The following is a 24,760-nucleotide window of genomic DNA, read 5'->3' as shown; positions in this document are numbered from 1 at the left end:
CAGGCACACTTAATTTTCACAGTAGTATAAATAGTACAGGCTGGCTTGGTTGTAAATTCAGTTTATTTTATGTCTTTTAGCAACCTATAACTTCAGAGCCCATTTGCAAAATTCTGCACTAGAAACTGTCTTTATGCTGTATTTGGCCAAACAGCTCTACCCTCATTTTGATGGTTAGGTCACTGCTCATTATTGGTAGTGATGACTAAAATCCAGTTAGAATATCATAAAAATTATGCAGTATGTAATAAATTCCACCACACTACTGAAGCATTTGAGATATAATTTACTTTCCGTAGAATTTAGGTCAAGAACAGAAACAAAATTATCATGTATGCATAACCTCAGTTTTCCTCCCTCAAGTACACAGAAACAGCAAATGCACTAAGATTTCTTTGAAGAGGTTTGTGGTTATTACGTTTACTTGTTTTTTACATAGGGAACCTTTCTTGGCCTTTAAAATGTAATTTCGAAGTGTAACTGATATATTTTTGCCACCAATAAAACAAATACATATGACAAAATGAATGCATAGTCATTTCAGCCTGTAAGATTTGTTTTTAAATTATTCTCTTTGCAACCAGGGGAAAAATATGAGATCATTTCTTTCCGCTCTGCCAACGGCAAGCTGATTTCCCCAGCCCACGTGGACAGTTGAGCAGTAAGTCTAGCGTGCTTCAAGTCTCCTGACCCGTGTTGTGTCATCTGTGGGCACACAGGCATCCAGGCTAGTACGCTGCGTCTCGGGTTCCACTACGGAGACGGCTAAGTGGCTATCCGGGGGTCTGCCCCATCAGTCCACGGATAGGGGAAGCAATGAAGGGTCCGCAGCAGAGAGCGCGCAGTTGCTGCCATCTACTCCTTCGTACGCACACACACCGTACTCCTCTCCCCACGTGCGTTCCGAGTGCTGGGTCACAAACACACACTCACATACACACACGTGCGCACCGAACCTCGCCCGGCCTCAGGCCCCGACACGTCCCTCGCCCACCCCAAGCTCCCCGCCCCTCTCTCCCGGCCTCCCGGACTCCACGTGGGCGCACCCCGGCGCCAGGCGGCCGCGCTGCCCACGGAGCCCCTCAGCGGCCCCGCGCTGGGAGGGAAGGCGCGGCCCCGGGGTCGGACGGACAAAGCGGGCGTCCAATCGAGCCCAGCACTGCCTCCCCGAAGGGAGGGAGCGGCGGCGAGGACGGGCCCAATGAGCGGGGAGCCCGAGTGGGACTTCCTCCCGGAATCCCGTTGGCCAGAATAGCGGGGCCGTGGGTGACACGTAAGTTGGGTGGGAGGTGGCGGCGGCCGAGGCTCGAGCAGCCCCGTCAGTGACACCGGCCCGCCGTCGTCCAAACCCGGCCGGGCCAGCCGGCGCCCACCCACTCACCCACCCACCCCGGCGGGCCGCGCGCGGGGGCGTCTCCCGGAGCCCGGGTCCCTTTGTTGGGCGCGCACCCCTTCCTTTAGGTGGCCACAAAGTCGCGCAGTGGGAGCCGCCGCGAGGGGGCGGGGAGCGGCCGGGGCGGGACTCTGAGAGCCGCCGAGGGCAGCGCGGCCAAAAAGTGGGGAGGAGGAGAAAGGCAGGCGGCGTCTGCGACCGGCGCGGGGACAGCGCGCTCTGAAGTATGCGGAGGGCCCCCTCGAGGGCCCAGGCGTGCGCCGAGAGGGAGCCCTGCCGAAGTTTGGCGGCCGCTGCCCGGCCCGCGTCGATGGCTGCGCGCCCCGCGGCGCGCGGGGGCTGAGCGGGCACCACTTCCCCTCCGGCCCCGCTTTTGTGTCTCGCGTCGCCTCCTCATGCTGCGTCCGGCCACCTCCTGCGGCGGCCGCTGCTGAGGCGCTCGCTCGGGCCGAGGGGAGGAGGAGACGACGGCGGCGGCGGCGACCGCGGCGCGGGGTCCCGGCGGGACTATGGGAAACGGGATGTGCTCCCGAAAGCAGAAGCGAATCTTCCAGACGCTGCTGCTGCTGACCGTGGTGTTCGGCTTCCTCTACGGCGCGATGCTCTACTACGAGCTGCAGACGCAGCTGCGGAAAGCCGAGGCGGTGGCGCTCAAGTACCAGCAGCACCAGGAGTCCCTCTCCGCCCAGTTACAAGGTACGGTTAACGGGACGCGCGCGGCACGTCGCCAGCTTTGCCCCGCGTCTCCTGCTGCCGCTGGAAAAGTGGCTTCGGGGAGCCGGTAGCACTGCGGGTAGTACCTCTGACCTTAGGGATATGACTGGAATGTCAAGGGAGGTGACATCCCCATCCTCTCGCTTCTTTCCAGCGGTTACGTTTGAAATTGGTAGCACCGGCCATTGTCCCGCCGGGCCTTTGATGAGCGGGTGCACACGGAGCACTTGTCACAGGCCCGGCTGCAGTCCGGCCTGGCAGACTAGTAGCCGCCCGGCCACTTCTGCCAGCCTGTCCCCGAGGGGCGTGGTTCCGTGGTTTCTAAGGTATTTGCTTTTCGGTGGAGTTCGTCAGTCGCCGAAGAAATGGGGAGTCTGGCAGAGATTTCTTTAACTGCTGTTTTTCAGGGAAAAATTAAGCCGTGACCCAGAAGCCCAAACTAATGGCCCAGTCGAACGGAATCTAGACCTGCTAGTTTCTTATTTAGTTCAGTTTGGGTGACTTTAGAGATGTTGGATGTGTCGGAAAAGTCCACACAACTTAACTGTTCACCATCCTGCAGGTATTTTTATTTTTTTTTCCCAAAAAAGGCTTATTTGTATTCCTGAGTAGCTTTTAATTAATCACAGAGGTGGGGGGAGGGGTGTGCATGTATGTGTGTTTCACAATTAGCCTTGAGAAGTCAGAGAAACACAGTTTTTCACTTTGTTAGACACAGCAAACAACTTGAACAATACCTGTAGAAAGACTTAAAGCTTGTATCCTATTTTAGAAACTCATTTAATGTAAATTTCAGAAACATAAATGATACATGACTGCGAAGTAAGCACATGTGGTCTTGTTAAGGACATTGTCATACTGTACATATTTTTCGAAAGCTTTTACTTGTGCTGTACTTGTGGTTAGTTTTCAACACTTATGCATCTTTCTCCCTAACCAAAGAAAAATGATAAAAAGCTGTGAGTAGTGAAATGTTCATAGTCTTTGCTGATAATGCAAATATAGTTTATTTCATATTACTAGGCAGATACAAGCTGGAGGGATGTTTCTGTCTGTGTATGTGTTTCCAAAATAAAACAGACGCTTTTCCCTTGCTCCAGAATTTCTTCCAGTAAAAAAAATTTAACATGAGAGAAAATGATACACAGCTGATTGCTTGGTCTTATTTGCTCTTCCCAACTTAGAAGAAAGGAAAGTATTTTTAGCTTACTGAAGCTGCATAGCCACAGGCAATGAAAATATGCAGCTGGGCTTAGTTTGAAAGGAAAACCTGTTTTGGTACACTCTTAGATTCAAAAAAGATTACTTTTATCAGCACCATACTCTCCCGAGTAAAGATTACTTTTAAACTTGTTGAAATTTACCCATGAGTTATTGTTTGTATGAGAATCGTAGATATTTATTTAAAAGTGATCAAAATCTTCCCTGTGAAGTTCAGTGCAATCAGACTAAGGGAAATATTTGCTATCTGTTAGTACCCCAGGGCTGGAATTTCACAAACGTGGCTGGAGGGGACATGTATGATGGGTTACGTGAGGTTGTGCACCTTAGTCTCTTATTTGAGACCCACGAAGGCAAAGGCTTCATTTTCACCATACATCCTCAGCACCACACAGTGCCTGGCACTCAGGAAGGGAATCAATACACGCTTATTCAAACAATAAACAAAAATTATTCTGAACCTTGGTGAGAAAATTACTCTCAACACTTTTGTCTGCTTTCTTAGGTTTTGCATCTGTGTCTCTGCTTTTTGAAAACCAAAACAAAGCAACAATAACAAAATATTTTGCCCAAGTAGTTCCTTTCCCTCAACTGCCAGTGCTGGAACTTGTTGACTGAGGCCTTAAATTCTGAATCATGGCCTTTATTTGCAGTATTCCATTTTGAAAATCAGTTTCTTTTCTCCTTTAATTTGCCTTCTTTTGGTGGTAGTAGTGGGGATGAGGGGTGGTAAATGGTAATACAGCATCATTAAATGCACAGCTTTTGCTTTGCAGCAAGAATGAAAATGTTTTATCTAGTTTGAATGAGTGGCCTTAAAGTCCATTTCTTAATTTACTCTTTTGCCATTTCCTCTAGACTCGCAGTGCTGCAATACTTACAATATGATTATGTATGAAGAATTATTTCACAAGCAGGCTAAAGTTTCTTGATTTTTAATGGGTTCACTATTTACTTCTGAAACATTTATTTTGGATTTCACATCTGCAGGCCATTTAATGATCATTTCCTGACGGTATTCAGGTTTTGCTTCCCTTTTCCAATGACAAATGATATTATACTCAGTAGCAATGTGTACCACCTCTATACATGGATTTTTAGGGCATCAGACTCTCTATTCTTAAGACTTGTTTAGTGAGGTGGGATCTCTTGACCTGGCTTGGATTAAGATCAGAGTTAATTAGGTGTGGCCTTCTTTTAAAAAAATGACTCAAAAAAATTTAAGTAGTTTGGTCCTATACTCTGATAGTATACATTTGTTGAGCGAGCATATTTAGGTCGTCTTCAGTTTAAGAATGGGTTATACTCCAGAGATTCCTTTGCAACTGGGTTACTTCTAACCCCAAATGCATTTTGTTGTAGCACAGTCCCATAAATAGGAGATGGTGGGAGATGATATGGGGAAAGTTCAGAGACTAGGCAACCTGCCTGTCCACTAAAAACAATGTCTGTATCTGCTTGTCTGTCTGCCAACCTATCTATTTACCTATTTATGTATCTACCTACCTATCTATCATCTATGTATCTATTTCCCATACTGGAACCTAAATTATACTGAGAAGTGGGGCAGGGGTCACATACTGGTGGCAGGGGTAGTAACAACCTTTGGTCAACACAGTGGTTACTTAACCTTTAAACATTTTTCAACTGCTTTCAAGTGAGCCATGCACCATTCTCTGTATCCATAAGCAGTGTTTCTTGGTCTGGACTGCTCATTAGAATCACCTGGATGGCTTGCAGACCAATTAAATCACAATCTATGGGCATGGAACCCAGGTTTCAAGTCTTTAAGGCTCCCCAGGTTATTCCAATATGCAGCCAAGGTGGAGAACCACAGCTCTATCTATAATCTTAAGACTGAGCCACTTTATACATATACTTTACTTGCTTGGCGCCAAAGACGTGAGTTTTTTTATTGCCAGCATGTGATTAAAAGCAGACAGGTTTCTAGACTGTGATTCAAATTCTAGTTCTGCAACTTTTTGTGTGAACTTGGGCCTCACTTTTCTTATTTGTAAAATGGAGGTTAGAATAACCTATTTCATAGGGGGAGTGTGAGGACGAAATAAGATCAGATCTGTAGAACTCTCAGCACATAGCTGGTACACAGTAGGTACCGCTCATTGAAGATTAGCTGTTATTATCATGAGAGTCCCTGTTTGAGGTAAGATATTTCATCTCTCTCTCTTCCAAGGTTTGTCACAGCTCTAATTTTGAAATTGACAGAATTTGTTTTTATAGTTAGCCACCTCTTGTTATTATACCTAAATGAACATCAAGGAAAATAGATAAACTGGCATAAATCCAGTGTACTTTATTCTAGAGAAGAGACCATCCTTAACAGTTTAAACTTAGAGTATGGTTACTAATTAATTCTCTTCTGGATCATATTAGATTAGAAGAGGGTGCCACTGCTAAGGTAATAACTATATGCAATAAGGTCTGAGAGAGAGAGATAACTATTTAAGTTTTTTAAAAAAGGCATTTAATATAGTAAATATTAATATTTAATAAAGGCATTCAATAATTTTAAAAGGCATATAGTATGTTAATATTTAATATAGGGACAAAGAGCCCCACATTCCTAAAACAGTGTATTACAGTTTTGCAGCACTTTTGGTCTTGGCATGATGACTAGAAACCATCAAGAAAAGGCTTACAAAATGTTTTAGATGCTCCTATTCCAGATAAGTATGTTACAGCTATTTAAATAAAAATGTTTGGCGCTTCTAAGGGTCACATTTGTCATTTAAGTTGGTTGTCTTTTGCATTGGGCTCCCCTAACACTTAGGATGGCTCACTAGCCTAGGCATGAATACATGTAACTTTATTACAAAAGAAAAATGGTAAACTGTATTTTCCTTTTGAGCCATTGTTATTTGGAGTGAATTTATTTTGATAGAATTTTGAAAATTTATTTGAAGAAATTAAATTTTTTTTTAAATATATAACATTTATTGAGTGCCTACCATAGTCAGGTACTATGCTAAGCATGTTACATTTCATACATTTTGTCATTTAACAGTGACTCTAGTACTTTAATGTGAGTGAAGAATCTGAGGCTTAGAGAGATAAATTAACTTGCGACATCAAAATAAAGTCTAATGAAACTAGTCTTAGAACTAATGTGACTTCCTAGCCATGTTTTCTCTGTGGTACATCATTGCCCTCAAAATTATTTTAGTGTCTCTCATGGTAATATTAATGGTTTTGAGAAAGTAGGTTAAGTGGGTCATATGAGGATTCAAGATAAAATTTAGAATCCAAAGTAACAGGTATGATTATTTGATGCAGCATTTTCAGGTTGTAGGACATTTGCTTCTGCTATGAAAGGTGATTTTTGGTAGATACTGGAGTTGATTTTAGGTGGCATGCAGATGCTGCCTGAAATAACACCGAATCACATAATGAAAAACTTCTAATTCCCTTTCCATGCTTTTTTGACAAGCCAAGGAGAAACTCTGTTTGATGCTAGAACCTCTCTCCTAGATACAAATTGCTTGTCTGTTTTTCTAGAGTACAGACCTCAGGTAGCCAACGACCTGATAGCTAGAACTTAATAATTGTTTTCTTGTGTTATTGTATTTAATTTTTAAATTAAATAATCTGTTAATTACCATCCATTAATGCCATATGAATCAGGTTTTTCATTTACAATGCAGTGGTGTAAAATGTCCTTTTTAGAAGTTAGTTTTAGTGGGAAAGGTGAATATTGGTAGTACCCGTACAGGTTTTGCACTGGTATGGTAAGATCTCTCATGTGAGGGTTACCTGCATGTCTGAAGTTTATGAATTCATTAACTGATGAAATCTGATACAAGCACTGAATTTTACAGTTAATATACTGAATTCTGAAACTGATAAGTCACTTACATGTTTCTCAAGCTCAGCCCAGAGCACACATGTTCTAACTTCCAGTACAAGAAAGTGTTCCTCCAGTGCCCTGTACTGTCTCTGTAGAGCAGCAGCACTCTCTTCTCAGTTCTAGCAGAAATGGGAATTGCTGTTTTTAAACAATGCTGTGTATTTCTGAATAGCATATTTGTGTTCTTTGTTTTTATTGGCCCTTGAGTGCTTATACAGAAGACATGTCAGTCACTTCCCTTCATTAATAAGCTTTGCTAAATAGGCTCCTAGCCTTGGGGGATATGGGCATGAATAAGCTACTCTCTATAACAGTACGACATTAAAAAAAATGTTGCTTTAATTTTTCATATATGAAATGTCACAATATGATAGATAGTGACTAGAAAACTAAAAGATGTGCTGTCATTCTGAAGGATGGGCATTATTTGCTTTCCTTTGAGAGTAAGTGAATTTAAAAAATTACAGTTGTTTTGGAGAGTCAAACATTCCATTCTCTATTTCACATCTCATTTAAAATACCTTCTTTAATTGGAGTTTTTGTAACAAATCAACAAAAAAAAATCTGCAAATCAAAATATTTAGGAGAGCTTTGACATTGCTTGTGTGCTCTCTTGACAATAGCTTTGATGTTATAAAATAAGTATTATAAATTTTGATTAAAACTGGGTAGTTGATAATTATTTGATTACTTTGTTTGATTAGAGCAATTTATCAAGTTTTACATCAGTGAGATTTAATATTATAAATTTATAACTCCTGCCTAACATATCAATATCACAATCTTTTAAGAAACACTTAGAGGGAATTTTAAAAATAATTTTATAGTCTATTTAGCAGTTTGGATAATGTAAAAAAAAAAGTTAAATTGTACTGATAGATCCTCTTTACTGTACAGGTGAGCATTGGTTCCAAGTCCAGAGTCATTCAGATTTGATCCAGGTGTGGATGAGTCTCCTTGGATATAGTTCCTTAAGTAATACCTCTTGAAGGACAGTTCGTTTTCATCTGTAGATCTGTGAAACTAAAGAGTCAAATTACGTGACCTTAACCAACATACCGTGTAGGGCAGGCATAAGATTCCTAGATATTCCTATTCAAAAAAGGCAGAAAATGTGAGGTGTATAGGAGTCATTGGTTCATAGCAGTTCTGAAATCCAGCTAGGCACGTAGCTTGACCTTGATTAGGCCTCGAGACCTGGGAATAATTCTCCATGGCTCTTGACTCTACCCTTTGGGCTCTTGGTTCCATGCTCTGAGTCATCCTTTGTCTTGCATGTAAGGTAGCATATTTTGTAGTTGAGTAGTTTTCTCAGCCTGCTTCCTGCCCAGTTGAATTTTGGGGATCCATGGCCTCTTTTCATTTAGTACTATCTCTATCCCTTTCAGTCCAAACTGGCAGTGTTTCTGCTGATACAGTCCTTTCAAAAATTTTGTAGGTCTCCTGCGAAATTTCTTGGAATTTTCTCCATTACACAAAAGTCACACTCACATTTTCTTCTCTACATTGAGCTTCTGCAGAGACAGGGGAGAGATATGCCCTTACACTTCCTGAAGATCTGTTGAGAGGATCTGTGAAACTCTTAGGAGCTCCTAAGGTCTGATTGAGTAGTACATTGAGACATCACTTCTGATCTTTTTAAGGTCTTAGCAAAAGTATTTTATGGCGACACCCTCAGATTTTGTCTTTAGACCACGTGTTTTCTGGCAGTACCCAGGAACTGATCTTCGCTTGGAAACTATTTCTTAATTTTAGCATTATTTGCTGTCTAGTGAGGCTGAGAACTTTCAAAACCATCAAGTCCTGCCTCCTTTTTGTTTATCAGTCCTTCTGTCAGTTTATCTCTTTCTTCTCACGGTTTACTATAAAACAGAAATTAGAAATCAGGTAGCATCTTCAACTCTGCTGGGAAATCTCCTTAACTGAATCACTCAATTCATTTGGCACATTTTTTTACTTGCCATTGTAACTGCAAGTAACTGCAGGTTACAAAACTACACATAAGTGTGGGTATTGCTAAACTTTCTGCCACTACACAATTTTTAGTTCCCAGTAAACTTGTTCTCACTTTCATTGAAGCCCTTCCACCAGTCTTTTTAAAGCACAAAATTCTATGAACAAGTGTTCAAAGAACCTTACACTTTCACTAACACTCTTCTTAAGGTCCATGACACAATTGCAAAGTTGCTCCCACCTTTAGATTTTTATGGCAGCACCCCACTTCCAAAATCTGTATTGTTTATTGATGGAGTTTGGATGTGCTGTCCCCTCCAAAACTCATGTGGAAATTTGATCTCCCATGTGGCAGTGTTGGAAACTGATTGAGTCATGGGGGTTGATTCCTCATGAATGGATTAATGCTCTCTCTGGGGGAGGGGGGATTAATGAGTGAGTTCTTGCTCTATTCCCACGAGTGCTCATTGCTTAAAAAGACCCTGGCAACTTCTCTCTCTCTCTTGCTTCCTCTCGCCATGTGATCTGCTTGTACCCGCCAGCTGCCTGTCACTTTCTGCCATGAGTAGAAGCAGCCTGAGGCCCTTGCCAGATGCAGCTGTCCCAGAATCGTAAGCCAAATAAACCTCTTTTCCTTATAAATTACCCAGTCTCAGGTATTTCTGTTATAGCAACACAAAATGGACTAAAACAGTTATCTTGTTGCATAGCAAATTACTCCAAAACTGAATTGGCTCAGAACAACAAACATTATCTCACATCTTCTCAGAGAAAGGAATCTGGGCTTAGCTTAGTGATTCTCTCAAGGTGTCTCATGAAGTCGCAGTCAAGATGTTGACCAGGATCATAGTCATCTCAAAACTTGACTGGTATTGAAGGATCTGCTTCAAAATCACTCATTTCATTGTGGGCAAACCTTAGAGGATCCACTTCCGATCTCATTCATCTGGACCCTTCTACGAGGATACCTCACAACATGATAAATGGCTACCTTCAAGTCAAGAGATCCATGAGAGCAAGAAGGAGTGTAAGCACCCAAGATGAAAGTGAAGGTATTTTAATACCCTAATCTTGGAGTGATATCCCATCACTTCTGCCATATCTGTTTATTGGAATTGAATCACTAAGTTCAGCCCACACTCAAGGGAAGGGATTTGTGAGGATGTGAGAAAGAGAAGGGGGGAGTCTTGGTAGCTGCCTACTACAAGGCAAGAATCTTTATTTGAGTATCATTGTTGTCATTGTTGGCAACATTGTTACCAAAGTCTTCATCAGCTAACATTCATTGAGCACTTGCTATGTACCTGGCACTTTCTAAATTTTTATTGGATTATCTGAGTTAATACTTTCATAAAAATGTTTTACTACGTATTAAAATGTGATTTGCCATTACATTTGAAGTATGTTAACAAGGAGTGGCATTTGAAACCATGACACTTCATAAGAGAAATTATCTGGTGGTTAGACCTTCTGACCTGGAAAAATTAAAATTCCGTGAGACTCTCTAAAGTATAAACTCAACCAGTAGGCTGTCAAGGGAAATACCTACGTGTAAGGCAGCATGTCCTTGGAGAGTTTCAAAACCCATTCATAATATGTGAAAATTTTCCACTCCTACAAGTGACTTTTTTTTTTTTTTTGACAAGTAGATAGGAATGCAGTGCAGTATTTATTCATATAGTATTTTTACTTGCTTCTGAATGTTCCTTCTGACTTTAGAGACTGCAGTTCTTGGTGAAGACCTCATTATTTGATAGAAAATATTTTATTTTTTACAGTTTTACTGGTTTTAGAAAGATATCTTTGATTTAAAGAAAGAGCATTAATTGTATGACTGGTAATTTCACCTTGTTCATTCACCCCTAATTCGAATGTCAATTTTAAAAAATTGCAATATGAGTATTCTTCTGTGATATTAATAAAATCAAAAGTAGAGTATAAGAGCATATTATGAAAAAGTCATTAATGTGTTCTAAACAATTGTAAGTTCAAGTTCCTAGTGTGTCATTTTCCTAAACACATTTTAGTAGTTAGAAATACATGAGATAAATATTTCTATTTTCTACTTGACTTCCATTGTACTTTCCAAAACATATTTCTGTGAGATTGGATTGGGATGTGGATAGAAAATATTTTGTCAAAATGTGTTGGAGGGCATATTCCATTCAAGAATCAAGGAGAGTTCTGCTCTTGTCAGAGGTTGCTTGAATTTCTGTATAATTAGTAATTCTCCTCCTGTCCCATTACTATGTGTATGGGTGCCAGGTTGCTGTCGTGATATGCACTGTTACTCTAGGTTGCTATAGACTACCACTCTTGGTGGTGTTCACATGAACACCTGAAGTCCCTAGTGACATGTAGTCTCTTCTCTGTTTTCTATTCCAAAAACCCAAATGGGGAAAATTCCCTACAAGTTCTGCAATGCATTGATGATGAGTGGTGTGGTTCTTAGGGAGACTTACATATTGTATTTTTCGCATATACCTTTTGCTCTCTGAGTTTGGTAGTGTCCGTATAGAGTAAGCTAGAGGATGCCCTCTTCTGTTAAAACTATCCCAAAAAGCAATAGCTACTAGTTAGCTGTATGATGGTATTTGTGAGTACACTAAGACCCTTTATGTAGACTCCAAGACGTCTTCATCCGAGGGTCCCACAGTAGCAGTACTTCAAGTAGGGGCTGAGCCTTTAAAGAAAGTCCACTTGTTTTTCACTGTTGACCGCCACCTGTTCCCAAAACTGCCTCCTATCCAGCAGTTACGTCATTGCCTAACACCAAATTGAGTGTCTTTTCTGTGATCTTCTCTTCCTTAAGGGAGGCATTTTCAATTTGGGATCCATGGGGGTCCATGAGCCTCCTGAAAATATATGTCAATTTTGTATATGTGCCTTTTTCTAAGACAGAAGCTCCAGTTTTAATTAGATCTTCAAGGTTATCAGTGACCTAAAAAAGGTCAAGAACCACTGCTTTAGGGCTAATTCCTCCTTCTGAGGTTCTTTCAAGTCCAACTTGGAATTTGAACTCCCCTGTTCCCACCCCATGAACCCTCTAGAAAAGGCTGTGGGTGGCTGAGTTTGTAATGGCATAGTCAGTGCTTGCTGCTATCCCCCTAAAGCCCTAACCACCACCCCCTGCCCCAAATTTAAGAAGAATCCTGTTAGAGACTTAAATGGTATTTAATAGATTGCATTCCTAGAATCCACTAATAATTGCTTAGTAAATAATAAAAAAACATCTTGGAATTACATGAGAAATTTATATTTTTCTTTTTTTTTTTTTAAAAAAAAAGAAAATGGAATTTATTGCTTAGTTTTGGAGGCTGGGAAGTCCAAAGCCCATCTGGTGGTGACGACAGTGACCCAGGGGTCTCACATTGCAAGATGGTAGAAGCAGAGAGAGCAGAGTGAGAGCAAAATTTATACTTTTCGAATTGCTTTATATTCATGATATCATTCGATCCTGAAAATAAACCTATACTACAGAGTAAAGCAATATCCTAATTATTACAATTTTACATCTTTACATCTGGGGAAGCAGAAGTCACATAGTAAGATAATGACACACTTGGGATTATGCTCAAATTTCTTGAATCTTAACTCAGAGCTAATGTAATTCTCACTTTCCAAAGCTCTCTTGCTCTGGAACTGAAAATGAGGTTTTAATAGCATTCACAGAAGGAGTTTCTGACTTTGCCTCCTCTGAGGGCATTCTATCCTTTTCAGATTCTGCCAAACAGTTAAGAATACTCCCAGTAGGTGACTTCCCTGGACTCTAAGAACAGGTCTCCTTGGAGTCCACCTGCCACCCCTCACGTCCTCTGTTCACTGTGTCCATGGAAAATGCCGATGGCTGCTCAAGCTGCTGATCCCTGCTTCGCTTCTGCAGCTTTCCGCAGGTCAGTCGAGTGTTCACCTTGCTCCTTGGATCTCATATAGCCTAGAGGACTCAGACAGGCTCCTTAGGGACTGGGTGTCAGAGTAAAAAGAGGGTAGTCACTGTGGTGAACTCGGCTTCACTACCCTTTCCTTCTGTCTCTGGTACATTGTCCTTGGCCCAGAATTAGGGGGTTGGGCTGTCCCTTACCTTATGATTCCTTTTCAGACTCCTCTGCATCCTGGGATGTAGACAGGGCTTAAGCTCATACTGGGATCCTGCTATGTTCCATAGGCTGCCAACCTCCTGCTAGCATCTTTAGGGGCACCTTGACTTCACAGGGGGCTTTAAAGCTTACCCCTCAACTGATTCCCCAGCTGTGTTTTTTAGCTTCCAGGTATGGAAATCAAATCACTCCTCTAAATAAATCATAGATTGGTAGAGCAGAAAAAAAAGTTCATTGAGCCCAAATTGCACATACCAGCATATAGAGATGTTTTGGTTTGGGTCACGCCATGCTCTTGAAAAATTTCACGGTAGTGTCTGCATGGAAAAAGAAGGTATTTTATATACCTTCCAGATTTCCAGCTTTGTTGGAAAAATCATAAGATCCTTGGGCCCACATTCCTGTGCGGCAAATGACTGGCTGCCCACTTGGAGGGAGCATGTGGGCTTCACTTGGCTAGCATTCCCACTGTGATTGCTTTGGACATTTATATTACTGCCCTGGCCTCTGTAAGCACCTGAGTTTGCAATTCTTTATCTTGAATGACTTCTTCAGCTTATCAGTGAAGAAAGTGAGCCTCAGAGAGATGGAATGATTTGACAACTGTGCTGTCCCATATGATAGCCACTGGTCATGTACGGCAGAGGCACTAGAAATGCAACTAGTGTGACCGAGGAGTAGAATCTTAGATTTTATTTAATTTTAATTAATTTGAATTTAAAATTTAAAACTGTAGCAATGTGAATATTTTTCTGTTAAACACAACTTTGTTTTGGTGGGACTACATTTAAACTTAACTGTGTCTTGAAGGATGTTATTGGTGTATTACAGTGCATATATAATTTCTACTTTTTAAAATGTAGCTACAAGAAATTTAAGAATATTAGACAACATTGACCCGACAGAGGTCACACAGCTTGTTGGTGGCAGATCTGGAATTTGTTAGCAGATCTCCACAGCTCTAACCAAAACTTCTTCCCATTACTAAAGTGTTACTCAACTGTTCTTCTAACTCTGAAAACCTTTTTCAAAATTAAGGCACGTGAATACCCCAATCAAATATAACACTTACTTAGATAAAATAAATTTTTTGACATTTTATTTACTGAACATTGAATTGTAATTTACATACCTTAAAGTACACAAATTGTAAACAGTTTTCACAAACACATCTGTATAACCAGCAACCAGATCCGAACCAGCATCCCAGATGCTCTTTCACCTCTTTCAGTCACTGTTTTCTTTCCCCCAAAAATAAGCACCATGGATTAGTTTGACTGTTTTTGTACTTTATATAAATGAAATCAAACAATATGTACTCTTACTCTTGTGTTTGGCTTCTTTTGCTTATCATTCTTTGTTAGATTCATCCAAACTGTTACATGTTGTAGATTGTTCATTTTTATTAATGTGCCATTATGTGAGTCCATCAGAATTTATCCTTTCTACTATTGATGGACAGTTGGATATCAGTTGCTGCCACTATGAATGCTTCTGACTTTTCTTTTTTCTTTCTTTTTTTTTTTTTAAGGGACTAACAGCTTCTTAATGTGTTTGGTGACTATTTTGAGTAAGACAATAGAATTTAAGGACTAGGTTGAGTATGTTCACAAAATTATCTTATTTTGCCCCTCTGCTAGTGCTACTTACTATCCTCATGCATCCTATCTGTAAGCACTGGTCTATTATCAGTACAATTTTTAGAATATGACCAAAACCAAAAGTAAATCAAACTTGAATGTTCAAAACACAAGCATGAATGGCATTGTTCAGCCAAGGGATGAGCTGCCCAAAGGACTGCTTGGATATGAGCTGGCTGATCTGTTCTCTGTTAACCATCATTCATGTTCACTTGGTACATACTTTTTCCATTTGTATACTGTGAAGGGGTCATTTTAAACATTATTTATTTATTATAAAACAGAGAATTGTAACAGGCTCAACTATTGCCTTTTGCTAAATTAACTTCCTGAAACAAGTCTCAAATCCCTGTTTTTGAAATGCTGCCTCTCACCGGAGGATTCAGAATACAACTGAGCATTCAGGAGGAATGTTATGGAGTGAATGTGAGTATCTGGTGCATGGCTGGGTTAGCCCCAAGATTGATTCTAAGCTAAAATTTTGTGATTTTCAAATTCTGAGGTGCTAGCTTAAGTGAACAGTGATGAAAATAAGAATTACCTGTAGAGACTCCTGTTCAGCAATTTATTACTACACATTAAATTTTCATAGTATAGTTTTGCTTTATTATACTCGAATATATATGTGAAAAAAAAGGGCAATGACATTCTTAGAATTGATCCATAAGAATCTCATTACTTGTACATTTTACAGCTTGGTGATAATGGAACTTGTGTTAGGCTGAAGTTTGCCTTCATACAAATTATGATAGAAAAAATTAACTGACAGAATATTTGTGTAAACAAAAATCTGTCCAACTTAGCTTTTTAAAAGAACAGCGTTCCACATTACTTAGGAACGTAAGAAGGGAAGATCTCCTTCTTAGATCCAAAGAATTAACAAAGGATTGCTATCTAGTAATTGAGGCAGACTCAGAAAGTATTGGTATTCAAAAGTAATAAGTTGTACTTAGTGACATCTTTTTAATTCACAATTTTTACTAATTCATACTGGCTCTCCCTCCCAACACTAGTTGGGTATACCTGTGAAGCTTTGGAAGTAAGCTACTTAGAAACTGCTAACAACAAGAACAGGGGGAAAAAAAGGTGCTAAAGTATATCAGATGTTTAGGGAGGCGTGTTACTTTCAGTTCACTTGGAGGACTGCTTGGTAAATTGTAGAAACATTTGAGGTTACAAAATTATAAGTTGGGTTTCTTTAAATATAGTTTATTCAGTATACTTGTATTATAGTTTATATCTGGAAATTAGACTTTAGTTATAGAATGAATGTTTTCTTTCTGTGACAACTAAAGTTTTCATTTAAAAAAAGTTCTGAATCTGTTTTCAGAAATATAACCAAAGAAAATTTTTATTAGTTTAGGATAGATAAATTAAGAAGGTGTGTTTTCATGAAACTAATGTTACATAAGTAGCCAGGTAAAGATACAGAAAGTTAATATGTTAGTTTTTGTTGTATGACAATTTCAAAATCTCAGGTCCTTATAATAATACACTTACAATAACAAACATAGTCGTGTTCACAGGTCTGCAGTTTGGCTGTGGTTTGGCCATAATGGGCTGGGCTGGGCTGGGCTTGACCTGACCTGCCTGGGCCTAAGCCTGGGCAACAGGTTTTTGGTCAGTTTCAGGTGGGCTTCACATGCCTCTATTCTACAACCTAGGCTGCAAGGATTGCATCTGCCGGGGATTGCTCTTCTCATGTTGGATCACAGGAACACAGGAGGGCAAGTGTTAACACCTTAGATGTGGCACATTGTCATTTCTGGCTACATGCTATTGGCTAAATAAGTCACGTAGACAAGCCCAACGTTAATGGGATGAGAACAAATATTCTGCCCACAGCAATAAACACTGCAGAATACATGGCAGGATGTGGATGTATAATTACAATAGTGAAGGGTAAAGAATTTGGAATGATGAGCCTGCCCATCTACCACAGTCAGTTTCAAAATAGGTACAGTGTAAGATAAAAGAAGAAAGCTTCTTTATTTGAAGAATCATTTTACAGTGATTTGATACAGACTTTTAAAAACGATTGACATCAAGTAACACAATTTTATTCATATTTGTGTATTTCTAGACAAAGGGTATGAGTTTATAATGAACAAGCACCTGGCATAAATTCTAAACAAAAGGTAATAAGTAAATATGTTCTTTTATTCAACAAACTTTTCCTGAAGCACCTACTATCTACGGCTCTTTTGGGAGGATGCAAATTTGATTTTTCAAGTATTGCCATCAAGAAATAGAATATAAATGAAATAGTCCGTAAAAGGCTTTCCCGTTGGATTTTTATGACTCTTTCAGTAACATGGAATAAGTAGAAGGTCTTTACCAGAGTGTGAGGGTACTTCAAAAAGTTCGTGGAAAGATTTGTATTTTCTTTCAATTCTATTTTTCCACGAGCTTTTTGAAGTACTCTTGTATTTTAGCATTTAATGTCAGTGAAAGAAGACATGATAAACTATAGGACTTATTTTTATACACTGAGTTAAGTGAGTAAAAAAACTAGAACAAGTTAGAGCATGGGCCTGTAGATAGGCTTGGGCATTTTAAATTTTATGTAAACTTCTGGTGAACATATGTAAAACTTTGCTTTTTAAAAATATTTGTTGCATATTCACTTCGTTTCTTTAAAAAAAAAAAATGAAAAAATCTGCCATTAGTATTTACTTGAAGGTTTTGGTATGTATTATGGCAATTATAAATGTTTATATCTAAGACCTTGGGAAAAGATTGTGGAAAATTCAGAGGCAGATACCTTGTCTGTCTTTCTGTCCATCTTTTAAAGAACTTATTTGATTGTAAGCATTTCTTTAAAACACCCTTTCTTTTTAAGTTGCACATTTAATAATTCCTTGCATTTAATGTGAGATCTCTGTGTGTGTGTACATGTATGTATCTATATGTGTGCATGATTCTATATGTGTGTGTGCATATATATATGTATGTATGTGACTAGTCATTTACTATGTTGTTATTCTTTAGTAAGATAATCCTAATAGAAACTTGTTTATATTTTTACTTTTTAAAACTTTATTCTTCATGTCTCAGCTTAAGAATGTCAGAAGCTGAGAGCTGCTCTCTAGGTACATAAATATAGACTTGATTTGTAAATGGATATTTCCTGTGAGTCATCTTGACGTGCATTTTGTGAATATGATAGAAGCAGCAGTAAGAAGAGGCAGGTTTTTTACTACATGATCATTTATATACTTTTTGTGAACAGTGCTTTGCTCAGAAAATTTTCAGATTAGGAACATGTAGATTCTTGTTAAACTCTAATAAATGAAGCTTTAAATGCTCTATTAAACCAGCAAATAGTCTGCCAGTTACAATGTATTTGTTCTCTAACTTAAAAAAAATACTTTGTGTCATTAACTTTGTTCCTTTAGAAATATGTTGGTGAGGAAAGAAAATCTGCTTTATTTTTGGTATTCCTCCTCTCTGTTTTATTACTTAATTTTTTTTCCTTCCCTAGTTGATTACTTAAACACTTATTTTAACCGTGTGGTTGGCACCAGTCAGAATAGGCATGAAAAACATTTCTGCTGACTTCTTAATTATTTTATAAAGGGAAAAGTTGTTCTTGCTAGGCCCCATAGCATTTTTTATTTACAAGAGGTTATAATTTTGAACTACCATACTTACAAATTGTTTTCTGAATTTTGAATTTTGTCTCACCAGATCACATCTAATTTCCCCTCCGTATAAGTTTCTTCTGGTGTTAACTGGGTCACTCAAAAACCTGACACTGTTAGCATGATGGAGACTACATGGATAAGTTTTTCATATAGTTGTGTTTACTCTATTTTCAAAATATGAATCTTGAATCTTACCAAGTCATGATATTTTTATTTCTAATGTCCTGTCTGAGTTACTAGAGATGATGGCCATCATTTCTTGACTGGACTAGTAAAGTCGGCTTCCACTTCTCTTCTTGCTTCTACCCTTACCTCCCACGTAGCCCAGTAGTTTACAAACATTATTTCTAAAATATAAATAAGGCAGTGTTACTTCCCATCACTTTTTGAAAGAAACTTTAACTCTTCTCTTACTACTCTGTTATACTTCACTAGCAAGATTCCAGCTACATAGGTCTTTAGCCGTTGCAGGAACATCCCAGTCTCATGCCCTTCTCAGGGTCTTTATACCTGCTGTTCTTTTTGCCTGGAATGTTCTTCCCTGAGGTCTGTTCATCACTGGTTCCTCTTTATTCAGGCCTCTGCTTAGATTTCAACTACAGTACTTAGAAAGCCCTTTTTCAGGCATTTGTATCAGTTTTCTACTGCTGCATAATGAATTACCCCAAAAGTTAGCACCTTCAAGCAACAAACACAAACTTTTATTATTTTGCAATTTCCTGTGAGTCATGAAACCAGGAGCAACTTAGCTGGATGGTTCTGGCTTAGGGTCTCTCTTGAGCTTGTAATCAAGCTATTGACAGAGGATACAGTCTTTGGGGAAGATTCGCTTCCAAACTCATTCACATGGTTGTTCCTCACTATTGGCCAGATACCTCAGTTTCTCACCGTGTGGGCCCCTCCATAGGTTGCCTGCATGTCCTCATGACAGGGCAGAGGCTTCGCACAGATGAGGGACCCAGGAGAGGAGGAGTCCAGCATGGGAGCCACAGTCTTTCATACCCTAACCTTGGCAGTGACCCAACATCAATTGTACTGTATGCTGTTGGTCCCACAGACCAGCCCTGGTGCAGTGTAGGAGGGGAGTACACAGGGTATGAGTACCAGGAAATGTGGATGTCATTGGGGAGAATCTGGAAATCTGGCTAGTATAACAGCCCTGCCGTCCATGGAGATTCCTCTTGTTGCTTTTGAGAAGCTTGCACCTTTCATATTTTTACTTTCTGAAGTAGAAGTCATAACTACATCTCTTCCTTTATTTATAAGGAAATACCCTACATATGAAGAAAAATGATAATATACATCCACCCAAGTACTGTCTATACAGTTATCCTATGTTTTCTTATTTGCACTTATCACCATCTGCAATCTCATTTTGTATCTCCTTGTTTATTGTCTATTTGGTATTTGTCTCTCTTCCTCGTGAGGTTATAAGGATCTTCAGTGCAGAATACTGGTATTTCATCTCCAGTATTCTAATCCTTGAGCTTAGAACAATGCCTGAAATATAATAGATAGTCAGTTATTTGATAAATGGATATAGGTTTGCCTTTTCAAGCCCTAGAAGTTTTATTTTAATCATTTTTATGGAAGTGTTTCTTCATGCATCCCTGTGTTCTAAAATTGAGTTTACCAAACATAAATTTCATTAACTTAATATTTGCTGGATTTACCCCATGTAAAAGGCACTATGCTAGGTACTCTGAAGTTACAAACATGAAGACATGGTTTCTACTCTCGGGGAGTGCTTTTAATAAGGAAGGGCAGACTACGGTGTGGGTCATACAAGAACAAGTAAAATAAGGAGGGAAGCATTAGAGGACTGGGGACATGTGAGCACTGGGAGAGGCTACATAATATGCCCTCTTGATGGCTGGGGGTCAGTATAGTTAGTATTTTGTGCTGTAATGCTGTGTTTCTTTTAACATCCTCAGAATGTAAGAAGGAAAGATACCATATTTTTTGAACAACATAAAAAAATTAGGAAACCTGGTGTACATAAGTAGAAATGGTAAAGCCATATATTTTAAATAGTCACCTTGCTGAAATAGCTAAAAATACATGAAATTGTTTTCTTGTATATGATCATCATATATAGAGCAATTTGTCCATACATGAAATAGCCCTAGATCAGCAGGTCTTTGTAATTATTTCTCAGTATAGTGATTATTTTTTTATGGAATTCTCTGCAGTTGTCAGCTTTTTAAAATTATTTTAACATTGATTTGTACATATTTCTGGGGTACAGTATGTTGTTTCAATACATGCATGTACTGCATAATTATTCCTTTAGGGTAGACAGCGTAGTTTTGTACCCATTAGTCTTACTGTAGTCATTTTGTCTCTTTTTCTTAAAGTTGCTTCATCTAATTTTGTTGTGGACTTGAAAGTTAAATAACCAACCTTGATAGGATTATGTATAATAAGAGCATGTAAGACTCCACCCAAAAGTTTTCAAGTAATTCAATTTTAGGAGAGGTTTTATTTTTTAGTTTAGCTATTTGTGGCCCATATTTACATCTGTCTGGTACCTGTATTTTAGCAACCTCTTCTAATAGATGGAATGTTATTTTACTTAAGTTTTCTATTGAGTGTTTTGTCTCTGGTCAATATATCATAGTTAGCTTTGGAGTCAGATTGCCGCATACCTCTGCCAAGTTTTAATTTTATGTCCTCAAGCAAGTTGTTGAATCTTTCTAAGTCTCATTTTTTTTTTTTTTTTTTTAAAGATGACCAGTAAGGGGATCTTAACCCTTGACTTGGTGTTGTCAGCACCACGCTCAGCCAGTGAGCGAACCGGCCATCCGTATATGGGATCCGAACCCGGGGCCTTGGTGTTATCAACACCGCACTCTCCCGAGTGAGCCACGGGCCGGCCCCTCTAAGTCTCATTTTTTAAAAATCATATTTTTCTTACAGAATTGGTATAAGACTAAATGGGTATGTTAAGGGCTAGAATGTTACTTGGCAGTCTGTTTTCTTGTCCATTGAATTAGTTTCACACTCTGTCACCTAATGCCTAGTGACAAATGCCTTGGTAGGCAGCATCCATAATGCATGTCACTTTTATACGGATGCCATGGTTTATCTTGTTCAGGGTAGCGCTGGACCAAGAGGACCAGTCCTGCAGACACTTTTCTTTCTTAAGATTGTCAGTGCAACTTGTAGGGGGTGAGCCAAAGTGAGTTTCAGTGCAGAATGGTACCAGCAATTTAGCTCTATGGAAGATCCAGCTTGAGATTGGCCGTAAAATTAAACTTGCTCTTTAGGTATCCTTCAGAGATTTGATACCCAGAAGCAGGTTAAATTGGTACGTGGTATTTTGCTCCCTGCCAGGGGTTTATAGCTGTGGACCTCAGTGAGAGGCTTCTCAGCCTTTACAAAGAATAAGGTCATGAGGGTTTTGAAGGGGGATGTATCAGTCACTGTAGATATTCGAAATTAACAAAATATTAAGAGCAAGGAATTTTTTAATTAATGTAAGTTCTACAACATCCACTAATTACTTACATTTCTCCACTCCCTCGCATATTTTCTCAGGTTACCCACCCTTGTGACTCATTCAGCAGCAAAACCAGTGAAGTCAGCATTCTCTATTAGTCATCAAGCACTAACGGGTTCTCTCCCTGGCCTACTGGATTGTCTGGGCTGCCCCAGAGAATCTCATTTCAGTTTGGACCTCTTGCTGCTGCCACGTTTCCTTGTTTTTCCCTTGGGACTGTCTCCACTGACCGTAAGGAACTTGCCACCACAGCCAGCTCTTTCATTCCAGATGTTACATTTCTTGTATTCATTCGTCATCCATGTCTTGAGAGCAGTGCTAAGATTCTGCCTTTTTCTTGTTCTAAATTCAGCTGAAATTTATTGAGTACCTATTATGTGCCATAGACTGAATTAGACCCTCATACTTAACCTTTCTGATTCTTTTGATCTATAATGTTATGTGTCCAAAATTACAAAGGTAATAAAGATAGAAGGAATTGGAATGCAAATTTGCTGACTCCAAATTGAGTTTTCTGTCTAGTTTAGCACTACCCTCCTTTCCTCCAGGTGAGCCACGTGGTTGAGGAACACTGGTGATGTGAGCTGAAAGCCTTCATTAGGTCATGCTTGTCTGTGCTGTTAGCATCCTTCCTCCCCCAGCTCAGATGACTGCTGTAAGCTGTGTGCCCCAGTAACATTCTCTGGGTATGCTTTGACTCTGTAATGCCAGCCCCAGCCTGTAGGATGGAGAGAAAGCTGTCCTCTTTACCACTGACTTAAAAAGGACTAGTCTTAGAATAGACTTAGCAATTTAGGTTAGAAAACTTCCACTCATGAAGAAGATGAACTTATTATTAAGTGTATAGAAGTTGAGGAACTCCTCCTTGACTTCAGCTTTTTCAGAATATGTATTTAATGTTTAATCAGAAAGGTGATACATTGAATAAATAGGCTTTCCCTTTCAAGTTAAAAAGCTATATCCCTCCTTTAGACAAGTCACAGAAATTGATGCTTTTTCTGTTCTTTTTTTAACCTCTTTAATAACCTTAATGAAAATTAAGGTGGTTTCCATGGCTTGAAAAACATTGGCAACTACTGATTAATTGTTATAGTAAGAGAATAGTAAAAATAATTCATTTTGAGTTTCATAATATATTTTTTAGTTTGGCTTTGAATCTGTGATGAGGTAGAAGATAACTTCAGAGACGTTTATGAAGCCACAGTGTGAATATCCAGAAGCTATGCACTTCCTCAAAATTTAGAATGAGTGTAGACCTGAGTTCAAATTTGGTCTCTATGATGATATACCTGGATGACCTTTGGTAAGTTACCAAGCTACTTAGCCTGTGTCATTGCCTATTAAAATAAAGACTATCCTTGTTTTCTGGAGTTATGAGTGCAACAGAACCATCTATACTGTGTCTAGGACATGGTAGACAGTTTGAAAAAGTTAATCAACTCAACACATCATTTTTTTTTTCCATTTTTTTTTATGGCTGGCCACAGGGATTGAACCCTGGACCTTGGTGTTATCAGCACCACACTCTAACCAACTGAGCTAACTGGCCAGCCTTACCCCCCATTTTAATTAGTTGATAAATTACAGCTTCTAGAAAAACAAATGGAAGTATTTACCTTTCTATTGAGTTTAGTAATGTCATCTTTCTATACAAAGAGTTCATAGTTGGAAACTATATTACATCAAAGATTTTATGTAACACTAATTTAGAAAATAAAAACAAATGACAAGCTCTAGTGACACCTTTTCAGATCTCTATTAAGGAAAGTAAGTTTAGCATAATACAAGATATGATGTTTTGAAAAAGCATTTTTATTTCTCTCATGCAGTATATTTAGAATGATCTTTGCAAGGCTGCCATTTCCATTGTTAATTCATTTTTCTCAGAGACTCTGAACATCAGAGCATAAAAACTCAATCAAGTGGAATAGTCAGAAAATGGAATATTCTGGTGAATTTAGATGTCAGCGTTAAATAAAAAGCTTATTACCTTCTCCACCCATCTACATGGTTTCTGGTCTCTATATTTAAATCATTACATTGAATTAGAGTTTGTATTGAAAGCTCTGTGCCAATTTTTCTGGGAAAAGAAAGGGAAATCAATTAAAGAAAATCCTTTTTGTTTCAAGTTATATTACAGAAAAGCATTCTATTAATTGCTTTACCTCATTGGTGGGAATGCTCCTCACTGGAACTATCAGTCTTCTTCCAGTACTGGTAAAGTGGATCATATAGAAAATTCAGCTAAATATGTATTGTCTCTTGTATATAGCAATGAACTGCCCTTATAAGTAGGTTTTGATCTTTCCCTTTCTTCTAGAAATTTAGTGCAAAAAAATTTCACTTGGTTGAGTTATGATGAAATGAGCAACAGTGTAATTAATTGGCATGATATAAACTTTAAAAAGTACTTTGTGTAGAAATGTGAAAAGTGCAGAAAATTTAAGAGGCAAAAGTAAAAAGTCATTCTTTATTTCAACAACCAGAGGCAACCTCTGTAAAATTTTAGTGTTTAATCCAGTCTTAATTTACAGAATCAAAGGCCAATGGATGTGTTCTTTTTCTAAACCTAAGTTGGTGTTTTGCTTTATGTATTCTTACTTCCATTTTTAATTTTAGAGAAATTATAAGAAAAAAATAGATAAAAAGAACAGAGATCAAGCTTACCTTTATGCTTTAAAACAAAAAAAAGTGGTACTTAATTTAACATTGCAGTAACTTATTGGGT

General features: G+C 38.9%; 1 protein-coding gene across 5 annotated transcripts in view; it reads left to right on the top strand.

Moving 5' to 3' along the window:
- Nucleotides 1-1,253: 1,253 nt before the first annotated feature.
- The window catches only part of GOLIM4 (golgi integral membrane protein 4), a 74,190-nt gene continuing 50,683 nt past the window's right edge, over nt 1,254-24,760 (top strand). For all 5 annotated transcript variants that reach the window (XM_063113827.1, XM_063113818.1, XM_063113809.1 and 2 more), the window contains exon 1: nt 1,254-2,089. In XM_063113827.1, the coding sequence (XP_062969897.1) occupies nt 1,903-2,089 (187 nt within the window). In that variant the 5' untranslated portion in view covers nt 1,254-1,902. The remainder of the gene's footprint in view (nt 2,090-24,760) is intronic.

The sequence above is a fragment of the Cynocephalus volans genome, chromosome 1 (genome assembly GCF_027409185.1).
Source record: "Cynocephalus volans isolate mCynVol1 chromosome 1, mCynVol1.pri, whole genome shotgun sequence".
In the NCBI taxonomy this organism is placed as follows: domain Eukaryota; kingdom Metazoa; phylum Chordata; class Mammalia; order Dermoptera; family Cynocephalidae; genus Cynocephalus; species Cynocephalus volans.
The sequence above is the reverse complement of the archived record's forward strand: the minus strand, read 5'-3'. Positions and strand labels throughout refer to the sequence as shown.